Source organism: Dreissena polymorpha, chromosome 4 (assembly GCF_020536995.1).
Source record: "Dreissena polymorpha isolate Duluth1 chromosome 4, UMN_Dpol_1.0, whole genome shotgun sequence".
Classification (NCBI taxonomy): domain Eukaryota; kingdom Metazoa; phylum Mollusca; class Bivalvia; order Myida; family Dreissenidae; genus Dreissena; species Dreissena polymorpha.
This window is the reverse complement of record NC_068358.1, coordinates 13,413,177-13,425,316: the sequence shown is the minus strand read 5'-3', so window position 1 is coordinate 13,425,316 and position 12,140 is coordinate 13,413,177. Positions and strand designations below refer to the sequence as shown.

The 12,140-nt window shown below is 34.1% G+C and overlaps 1 protein-coding gene across 1 annotated transcript in view; it reads left to right on the top strand.

The window, feature by feature from the left end:
• The first annotated feature begins 149 nt into the window (after positions 1–149).
• Positions 150–12,140, top strand: part of LOC127876342 (anoctamin-4-like) — a 94,110-nt gene continuing 82,119 nt past the window's right edge. The window contains exon 1 of the mRNA XM_052421447.1: positions 150–480. Coding sequence (XP_052277407.1) covers positions 429–480 — 52 coding nt within the window. The 5' untranslated portion in view covers positions 150–428. The remainder of the gene's footprint in view (positions 481–12,140) is intronic.

Genomic DNA, 12,140 nt, shown 5'->3' with positions numbered 1-12,140 from the left:
AAAGCATCGTACTGTAATTGTAGTTGTTCGGTGTTATTCCGATTAGACTGGTACCTTGGTACCTTATTAAAACAAATAATACCAGCAAACGGCTAACTTCGCCAAACATAGTTTACCTTATTTACTTTACCAACTCAAGCGTAACAAAACTGGTTTCGTTTAGAAGAAACGTTGTCAGACAGTAGTCTTATAATATTATTGTATCAAGTAATCAAGTATTGTGGAATATTAAAAATCATATTGTTTTTCAGTCAGTTATTTAACTCGGCATCGATTGTTTGAATGTTTCATTTTATGTATTTGGGTGGGGTCACTGATGTTGTGCGTGAGTGACTGCATTTTGTAAACATAGACTAGAGACATTTAAGTTTTCGTTTTATGGCATGCGCTGACGGCTGTGAAGTGTTTGGCAGTTGATGTTGTAAACTATGGATCATCAAACAATAGGATTTGATCTTGTAAATGACAATGGCAATGCAGGTAACATAAATGCTTTCACTCTTATTTATGTATTTGCAAAATTTAAGTTACGGTAGCGTAGTGGTGACATATACTCCTTTTTGCCTAACTCGTTTGCACAACATACTTATTGGAGTCATTCGCAGGAATGACTTACAAACTTGTTCCCACAAGTTGAATATGTTGTGGAATGTCTTATTAACTAAGGCTCGATTGGTCTCGGGTACTACTTACTCTCGGTACTTTTAATGTATGGTTACTCGCCCTTAAGAGTCGATTTTTTCTTTTGAGTCAGACATTTTTATCTTCGTAGTTTGCAAAGATCAGTATTGTTTCGCATGATATGTGACTTTTTAATGAAAACCACCTTTCATACTCAAAATAATTTAAATTTCTAAGTAAAATGTTATCAAATATATTATCTCATGATGAATTTGGATTCGGTACAGTATTAATAACTTTTGGTGACTGTAAGTTCAAAATTGTGAATTATCGATCATCTAATTTCCATCTGCATTTTGGTCAGATTTATTTCACCGCATTTGCAAATGACTTGATATTGAAAACATTACCTTATCCTGTAATAATGGAAGGTTATGTCTGTGGTTTGCTCTGTTATATAGATTTTACAGTAAAAAATGTGTTACAACTCAATTAGCCCTTAAGAAGAACGAAATTTGCCCTTGCGGCGAACAATATGTGTTTACCTACTGGCAGTGGAATACGGATAAACCGTAAATTCATTCCGATAAAATTATCATGACTCAATTTATAAAGAATCTCTTAGCTCACAAACAACAAGAATCATATCATGTAATTTGTTTTATCTTTTTATTTTTGTACTTTTCTTTTTAACCGCCTGACTGCGGCCAGTGCTACTGCTCCGGTGTTGGAGTTTGGATAGGCACTTAAAGTGTTTACAAAATAATAAATTTATAAATTCAACACAAAACACTGTATAATGTGAATTGGGAATAAGACATCAATTTGGGAATAAATTGTGTTTTACCAAAACGGCATAATATGCAGTTTTATCTGTTGTATTTATCTAGTTTTACAAATTATAATTAAAACATATACTTGCATATATAATAGCATCATTTAAATTGATTTTAACTTAAAAACTGGATTTTTTATTAATTAAAAAAAAATCCTCATGAAATGAAACTGTGTCCATGCCGCGCATGGACACGGTTTAAAAATACACTTTAAATGATAAAAATTCAATCACTGTTAATGAAAAAGTCATTAAAAATTTCTTATTTAGCTTAAATTATAGATAATATATTACAAAAATATATGTAGATCATGAAATGAATAGTTTTGTTTGAGAAAATCACCAAAATGATGTCCATTCCCAGTTTGATGTCTTATTCCCAATTCACATAATACAGTGTTACAGGAATGTAACTGTGAATTTGGCATTATATTAAATATAGGGAATGGATAACCAAAATGAATAAATGCTAAAAATACAAATATGTGTCCGTGTTAAGGGGAATGTGCCCTACTCATGGGCGAATTCAATAGCCTGCGACAATAGGTATTTTAAATCAGCTTTTTTTCAATGAACATAAGCTGGGAACCAAATAATTATTGGAAAACAAAAATAGATTCATAAGATATGATACCGGTACTAAAAGCCTGCACGAGCTGAGTCCAGGCTAAATTGATCACTAAAGCTTGTCAACGTAGGCTAATACCATTAACCTGTCCGACTCAACGGCGAGTTACCCTACTTTATATGTTACCACATACCTGATGACATGATTTACTTTTGTACTGCATTGGTGTAAACAAATTATTTTTCTTTTTCATGAAAAATACTATAGGACGTTCCAAACATGTTACACAACTTACATACAGACCGTTGCCAGCAGCAGTTTGTAAGTTTACTAGTACACTGTAGTTTGTAAACCTTTCACCTAGCTGTTCCAGTATTAATTGTTATGCATGTTTCATCGTGGGTACAAGTTATATGCATTGACACTTATAGTGGATTCCATCACATGGCTGTATGGCTTTTGTCAATGAATACATTATATACATGACATATATCTTTTGTTGTACATGCTTCATCAAGGATATACATTACTATGTGTATGTGGCTGTGTGTGCCCAGTAGTCAAACACTAGAACATTTTCACTAGATCCCTTAAGATTTTATTTGAAATCTTAAAACTGCCCTGTTAGCAGGAAGTGCTGAAAGAACAAATGTAGTCATGCAACCATGTTCTACGCTTAACCACTCAGATACACATTTTGACACATTTGTAGTCCTTTAGAAAAAATATCTATTTATTAGTTTCAAGTTTTGATATGGCTTCATTTCCAACCCAAACTTACAAATGGGCAGCAAACACCTGGTTGCAACTTAGTGCCATTTTCACTAATCTTCTGAGCTGGACAGTTGTAAAATGTTAGCGAACAATCCTACACAGTCATGGTGTTCATTGAAACATTTTGTAAATTTTAAGAGTTTAAACCCAACAGTTGAATATCAGCAGTATTTCTAACTGATCAGTATCAAAAGCTTCAAATGCAACCCTGATATTTTTCTCTGATCAACCCTGATTATTTGCAAGAAAGTTATTTTTGTCTAAAACAATTTGCCATGACTCAATCATTGATTATAAATGCGAATGTTTTAGAAGTGAAACTGCATGACTTTAAATGTCACAGTGAATACAAACAACTGGTACAGTTCTTTTTCCAGTTTGGGAATGAGGCCAGGTCCCTTTGGATTAGGAAAAATCGTGTCCTTTTTACTTAAGTTGGGAAATAACTGTTGTTGTTTTTTTGCCTTTAATAAATGCTTTAAGTATTACATTTACTAAGATTAAACTTACAGAGCTTGATGGGATCTCAGGCACTCATCATAAGTTGCTTTCCCCCACCACTGCTACCCCCACCAGCTGTTTCCCCATCCAGGTACCAGCTGCAACCCCTCCCAAAACCTAAATATTGTCAATTTGTTATATACAATAGCCGAACAAAAAAAAAGTTGTTTTATTTTTACTTATAAATATATATTCTTAAGCTTAGTAAATTACAGTGATGGGTTGAGTAATTGTGTATAACAATGGACAATTTTGAGGGTTTTTGGAGGGGGTTGAAGCAGGGGGAGGGGGTAAGCAGTGTGGGGGGAGGGGATTGCAGTGTGGGGGGGGGGGGTTGCAGTGTGGGGGGAGGGAGGGTAGCAACTAACCCTGAGTGCCTGTGGATGGGAGATTAACTTAATTTTGAGATTTAAATTAATAAAAAAACACTTTGGGGGTGGGGTGGGGGGACATTCCATTAAGAGTGTTTAGGTCCCATTTGTTTTTGTTTTTTCATTGGGAATGGGTCCTTCTACAGTCCCCAACTTTGAATTAAATAACACACTGAACAATAGTTGTTTATTGACTTGCATTCCTGTGAAATCTTATTTTTCTTAAGATACTTGCAATGCATGATGTTTTAATTGTGTAAGAATTGCACAATCTGATAACTTGCGCAGTTCTCTTCTTTTTTTTACCCATCAAGCTGTCACATTATATCTAATACTAGCATGGTTGCAAGGTTGCCTGCTTGGTTGTATTGATCATTCTCAGGTAACTGCTTTAATATTATCACTATGGCTACTTTATTGGCCGTCGTCTTGACATCAGTCTGTAACTAACTTGAAAAATGCTGAATGACCTGGTTTTGATAGTGATACAAATTGTGTGTAGACAAACAAGGATTACACAACCAAACTATGTGTTTCGCTGAGGGTCATTGTGTTATTTTATTTTCAAAATAAATATGGAAACGAAGTATATCCTAAATATGGACTGTCTTAGAGAATCAGTGTGATGCATTATTTATTTGATTATTGGTTTGTGTTATTTGGCAATATTGTAACAGTTATTGTGGAAGAGATTTTTCAGTCAATAAACTGTCAGTGCAATAACATATTTTTTATTTACATGTGTTTTACCAATATTATATTAAATATAGATGATATAAACAATTTTGAATGTAAAATTTCATTTCCTATCAAAACCTGTATCATGCAGATTGCATATCCATTTTTTGACAACTAATTAAGTCATTAATCATTTAAACAATGTCCTTACCTGCTTTTGATAAAATCTTTTTTGGCATGTAATTATTCAATGTTTAAATTTGACAACTGATAACACCATTGTTGCAACTGAATGATTATCATTATGATGAAGTAATCAGTACCTATTGTTGATATTTACATTTTGAATACTTCAACAGTAATATTAAATCATGACTGTTTTATTATGGTGTGTTCTGAAGTGAAGTAGTATAGTATAATAACAAAAATGTGTGGAAAACTTAATTGACTTTTGTGAAATATCCAACTAATAATAATTCCATAGAAATGTGGTCTAATTCAGGTATGTAGATTCATTTTATAGATGTACATGTACTGGTATTTAGTATTTAAACACTTTACCACTTAAATGTAGATACATCTTTACGCGCATTTGTAGTCTCTAAGAAAGTTGTATTTTATTAAGACCTTTTCTACTAGATTAAACTTTTTAAGGCATCATCTCCAAACCTTAGATACTGATGAGCAGCAAACAGCATAAAAACTGAACAAACTGTGAGTTACTCGCAGGCTGTTATGGTTTTATGCTGTTTGCATATTTTCACTTTGCTTCTTAGTGAGAAAGGGTTGATAATGGTTATTTTAATTGTTAACTTCTACTGTACAAATACAAAATGTCGAAGCATTTCACTTAATAGTAATTACAATTATGAAAACATACATGTACATGAATGTCACAGTGTAATGGACTTGCATATAAATTTAAAGCTAGACTATTTTATGAACCAATTTCCATTCAAAGCTTTTCAACCTTGAAAGCATGCCATGTGTGTTTTATTACTCTATAATACATGTTATTGCACTGCATTTTGTCAACAATCCCTATACCAGTTGTGTCTTTCTTGATCATGATGATAAATTTACATAAAATTACTGTTTCATACCACAAACTTTTACAATAATAATTAAAATTAAAGTGGCTAAACAGGGCTTTTTTGGCTCGATTTTATAGCCGAAATTTGGGCAAATTTTCCTAATCACAAAAAGTATACTTTTTCCCAAAATTTGCTAAAAAATTCCCAATTGGGAATTAAACGCTAAACGCTAAAAATGACATTTAATTAAATGACATCGGCTGTTTTGCTTTTTAACAAAGCGTAGTCCAATCCGGTCTCGTACGGGTTTTAGACTATACCTTGATTTGGATAATGTCGGCATTATTCGTGTGCAGGATATTCTCTGTGTTGTGCACCGTGCTAATATTATATTTGTGGTGAAATTCCAGCATTTTGTGATTCGGCTGAACTGAAAACAAAGATGTCTCGCATTTCGAAATATTACCTGAACAAGAGCTGTCACCATAGGATGACTTATGCCCCCTTTAAATGCTTGATAGAAGTTCGTGAGCTTTTTTTTCGAAACCTAAACGCAGATTTCAAAACCTAAACCCGCACCCTAATATCAAGGTCAAGGTCACAGGGGTCAAAATTTGTGTGCGTATGGAAAGGCCTTGTCCATATACACATGGATGCCAAATATGAAATTGATTTCTGAAGCAACATAGAAGTTATGAGCATTTTTGAAACCTAAACGCAAAGTGTGACGGACAAACGGACGGACAGACAGTCCGATCACTATATGCCCTCCTTCGGGGGCATAAAAAGATTCCTAAGCAAAAACCTGGCAACAACAAAAACTGTTTATTTTTTTAAGCAAGCGTCATTAAATAAACAAATATCGTCAAGAAGTCCAAGTCTACCCATTGAAACTCCTTCCAATGTTAATAAAAGTAATTTACTAACAAGTGACTCTTTTGCATCGTCATCATGGATTTCCGAAAGCAATTAAAGTGCTGACTGATATTTAACATGTTGGAAGCAGTAGTTCTCCAGAAGAAGATGAAGCGCCTCCTAATAAAATGGTGCCTGATGTGACTGAAGTATTTGTGTGAGCTTATTATGTGGAAAACTGTTGATCATGATGGTGTTTGTGGTGTTTGTGATCAAAGATGCTGAACTCATTCATGTAGTTTTTAATCCCAATTTATATTCCCAATGTCTTGAAAATGCCGATAAAATTCCAAATTTCAAAGCCGTGGGCTATCTTTCCAAAAAGCTGAAAAAAGCACTGCTAAAGTTTCATTAACTTGTGTGTTCAGAGACATTGTATGTTAAGATTATAACATCTTCTGAGGTATTGTGAACATTTTTGTATTGAAAACTGTTCCTTAAATGCAACACAAAGACGTTTTTCGCATCTTACCGTAATTCAGGGAATTGTTGCCATAGTGCCACATCATCTGGTATTTTTTGTCTCACCTCATTATGCATGTGATATTCATAATATTCATGGTTTGAAACAAGCCTTTGAACTAATGTGATGGTAATTGGTGAAGACATTAGTTAATGCCTTTGGGACTGAGCAGGGAAATCAGACAAACCAGTAAAATAAATGCCATATTTGCAGTAGAGCTGCAAAGATTCACCAACAGCTCGATTCGATTTCGATTTCAGACACTCTGATACCGATTTTTTCGATTCGATTCATCTTCAAACCTAGTTTTATCATATATTCACTCTTATGCCCCAAAATTAACATTTCTGTTCAAATGATATTTCAATAAAACACATAAAAAATAATAGCAAATTAGGACTCAATTTTAATATAAAAACTTCTGACTAAAAGATTGTGTTGATTACACAATAATAAAAAAAAATAATCATAAGAACGTATCTGGAATCAGTTAAATGGTAGTATTATCACTATTATACTTTTACCCAAAACCGCTATAAGCATGTCTACCATTGTGCCATCCCCTGCGAAATGTTGTTCTGCAGTTCACGAATAATTCGTGAACAGTTCATGAACTGTTCGTGAACTGAGTTCATGAATTGTTCACGAATAGTTCGTGAACAGAAAATGAGCCACGTCTGTGAAAAGTTCTTGAAATTTTAGTTCATGAACTGTTCATGAACACTAATGGCATGAAGTGTTCATGAAATATTCTTGAAACCTAATGGCATGAAGTGTTCATGAACTATTCTTGAACCCTTATGGCATGAAGTGTTCTTGAACTATTCTTGAACCTGTGTGGCATGAAGTGTTCATGAACTATTCTTGAACCAATATGGCATGAAATGTTCATGAACTATTCATGAACATCAATGGCATGAAGTGTTCTTGAACAGTTCATGAACAACACAATTCTTGAAAAATTCTTCAGGGTTTTGCTGTTCACGAACAGTTCATGAACATTTTCCTTCTATTTTTCAATGGCTCATTTTCTGTTCACGAACTGTAAGTGAATAGTTCATGAACCATAGTTCTTCAAGAGTTCATGAACTGAGGTGGCATGAAGTGTTCATGAACTATTCATGAACAAGAATTTGTCAATTTATGCAAAGGTTATCATAAGTGTTACTAAAGCTCAACAAACAGGTCAGGGTAAGAAGAAACAAGTCTTGTATTAGCACTTAACATATTGATAGCAACATATAACAATAATTTAAATATAACACTAATAACTGAGATACAGGTGGTTTGATAATACTCTTTAAATTTCATAATACAACTTTGCACTATATATTCATGAATAATTCATGTATTGAAAAGATTATGAATAGTCTCATTTTCAGTTCAAGAATCATTTACTAATCAATGGTTTCCCTGAAATGGTTACACTTACAGTGCCAAAGAACTTGAAATGGAACCAATGGCTGATCAGTTCAGCCGGTAATTTATTAAAGACTTACATTTTCAAATATAACATAAACCATGTGCCTTCCGTTTCAACTTCCTGTGCACACAATATTCTTTCTTTGTAAAAACAGCAATGCAATGTGCATTGAGTTCTTGATATCATCTTAAACTGTTCTTGAAATAAGATGTCCTTAAAACGTTCTTAAACTTGTCTTTTAAGTCTTCCAAGAACAATGACAGATCCTTTTAAGAACATATTGGATTCATAAAAAGTCCATCATACATTCAAAAACATTGTGAGACCTGTTTAAGAACATCAGAAGGAAACATGTTGTTCAAAAAAGTTCTTAAAGTGTTCAAGAATAGTTTAAGAATAATTCAAGAACAGGAAAGGTCCTTAAAAAGTTATTGAAGTGTTCCTGAAGGCAGTTCTTGAACAGTTCTTGTACAAATGTTCTTAAAATTCTCTAGAACAGGTCAAGAACTCTAACTTACAGTGGTGAAAGTACTATGCATATTCATACTAACTTCACAGGTTTCACAAATCTACAAGATTTGTATGCTAAACATTTCAATATTACTTTCAAAAATATGTATGAAACATCTAGCACAAAGGAATTCATGAATTATTCATGATGGATCCTTAAAGTCTGTCTCAGAAAAGTCATTAGAAATACTTGTGCATGAAATGTTCATCACTAAGTATTTATGGTTAGATGAAGAACTGTTCATGAACTTTGAAATGTTCAACAATAATTCATAAACAGTTCATGAACATGTCTTAAGAACAGTTCATGTCCAAAAGTTCATGAACCAAGCTCAGGAACTTTTTCAGAACCGTTCATGAACAGTTCTTGATTGGCTTGAAGTGTTCATGAAATCATGAACAACATTTCGCCGAGGATGACAGCATCACCGGTTACCTGTAGGACAAATCACATTCTCTAATAAACTTAACAAAACTCCAACAGAAAGATAACTACTTTTCTGGCTGGCGACTTGAGTAGTTGCACTTGTGCGACCTCTTAGTCTTGGTCTTGCTAAATCAACGTTATGTTTGCGTTGACATATTGCATTAGATTAGTGGTTGAGCCGGACTTAGCGTACGCCACATCCGTGAAGCACAGTTTACACTTTGCTTTATCGGTAGGGTTACCATCCCGAAACCCAAAATACTGCCACACTTTTGATTTTAGCTTCTTAGGCGCATCTGATAATTTCAATTTGTCGGCAACAACTTGTTCAGCCATTTTGACGCTTTTTCCGAAAGTAGACCATAACGGGCTTATTGATTGGATGACTAAAGTAATAAGCAACCAATCGCGCGCGTCGTAATTACAGGTAAAGATAAAGCCTACACCTTTCTGTAGCAATAGGCAGAATACAGCGCGCTTTACGTATCTATGTATTTATATGTATATATGTTAAAGAATTGAATCGAATTTGGTAGGTTTGGTATTGAAATCGAATCGATTTTCGATGAATCGGATGGAATCGTTGCAGCTCTAATTTGCAAGAATACATCAGATGCCTTTAAAGGATTATTCTAATGAAGCACATTCATGCTATTTATGCATTAGTTTCACTGCTTTAACCCAGCAAATTATATGATGATGTTTCTAGCATTAATATTTTATTAATGAAATTTATTCAGAACAACATATATAGAGAAATTGACAAAACAAGAAACAAAATATTCATGAACCAGTATTTCACCATTAAAAATCTCATTTGAACCCTGAAATGTTCAGAAGCAGGGTCATTAAAATGACACCTATTGACTGTTGTTCTAAATGGATTGAAATCCCTGCTCTCTATCATAACCGTATGTTTACTGCTGCTTTTTACACTCGTATATCATTTGTTTATGCCCTCGAATGAGGGTATATAGTGATCACACAGTCACTGTCCGTCCGTCCATCTGTCCCTCTGTCCGTAACACTTTGCATTTAAGTTTAAAAAAATGCTCATAACTTCTATGCAGCTTGAGATGTAATATTCATATTTGGTATGCATGTGTATATGGATAAGGCCTTTCCATACGCACACAAATTTTGACCCCTTTGACCTTGACATTAAACCAAGGGTTTGCGTTTAGGTTTTGAAAAATGCGTTTAGGTTTCGAAAAATGCTCATAACTTTTGACAAAGCGTGTATCTGGGGCATATATATAATCCAATGGAGACAGCTCTTGTTTAAATATAAAATGTCCATCCTGTCATCATGTTTTCAACATGTAAGTGGTCCTTAGCTTTCTCACAGGGAAGTGCACTGTACTGTGACAACATTGCAACTTAGAATCTCTGAGTCTGCTGAATGCGTTAAACATTTGTAGGATTCAGTTGATGAAATAGTTTCTATGGCCATCTAAGAAGGGTATTTGTCACTTTCAGGATCTGATATACATGTAGAAGGCAGAATACCTCACACTAATCAACAACCCCCCACACTTAACATATGGCTATCCCCTCTTTTTCGGCGTAGCTGTTACATTAAGCCAGCTTTTCACCTTACCTGACCTTTGTAAGTGTCCAATAAAATTCAAATAAAATTTCCCGCGGCTAGGTACGAATCAATACACTTCATTTATTCCATTGGCTGATTTGAGTATACCACCAGAACATTGGAAACATCAGCGTCTCTTAACACTGTTTTACTGCATGAAACAATTTTATCTCTAATGAAAAGGCTTAATAGATAGAACAGTTTTACACTCAATTCTCGACATCAATACAGTTTGTGCGTGCACCTTTAATTTTAAGCGGATTGTCAGCGCAAAAGCGTTTATACTTAAAGGCTATGTTCTCATAATATGATATTTAGTACTTACTTCCATATTCCTGTCAACATGTTAAATGATGATGTAAAAGTATACAGAGCAGTGGAAGCGAGGCCTCACTCTAATGCATTACATTTCAACCCGCGAGGTATCTGGTCAATTCGCGGCCAGTGTGTGAATATCAGAGTTTATATACAGGTCATCACCGGAGTTCGCGGCCAGTAAAATAATCGTTATATAATAAAGACGCTATCCGTGAACTAGGTGACCTGGAATTTTCTTTAGACCAGAAATATGTTAAATGAAGATATTCAGCAATATAATTATAGTATGTCAATAATAGATTCTTAATGTGTTTTCAACAATACAATGATGCATATTATTTTTGATTAATTTAATAATAATTATTCCACCATATTGACTAATGTATTAAGCATGAGCGCGATGATTCTCGATACTGTTAATAATCAAATCAAATAGCAATGCCCGACAAACCACTATAACAGATTTGTTCGAAGAACGCGCCTATAAATACGGATACTTCGTGTGTGGCCGGTTGACTCATATGTTTTAATTTCACTTCCATTCTTCGTTTGGTTTTCTGTTTTGTATTTATAGGTTTATGACCAGCAATATGTAATAATGTAAAATAAGCCGCGAAAACTCTGTGTAACATCCCGTACTGCGTGTGATGCAGCTAAGAACTGCACAGAAAAAGACATTCGCTATCCTTGATCTCATTCATTGAACTATCAACGCCGTAATATCTTTTTTAAAGATATTTCTTGTTTATATTAGCCTCTTTACTTCCAATTGTCTTCCATTAACTAATGGTTAGCTGCTAATAACCCCATATTCCCCTTCATCGACCTTGACAGCCTACCCATTATAAGGCCCATGCCCCCTCAACTCATCCCCTCTCCACCATAAAGTCCATGATCCTCTTGCTTAATTATCTCCAAATGACAGTTACCCACTACAACCTCCATCTGAATTGCATCATCAACTTGTTATTGCTGAGTCCATATTCACAAATCCATTCTTAGATTTGAGAATATAGAATATAAAATAGGTTCAGCGTTAGAATATATTCAGTCTACAATTGTCTTAAATAATAAATTGTTCTAAATGAAAAATTGTATAATCAGAGTCATA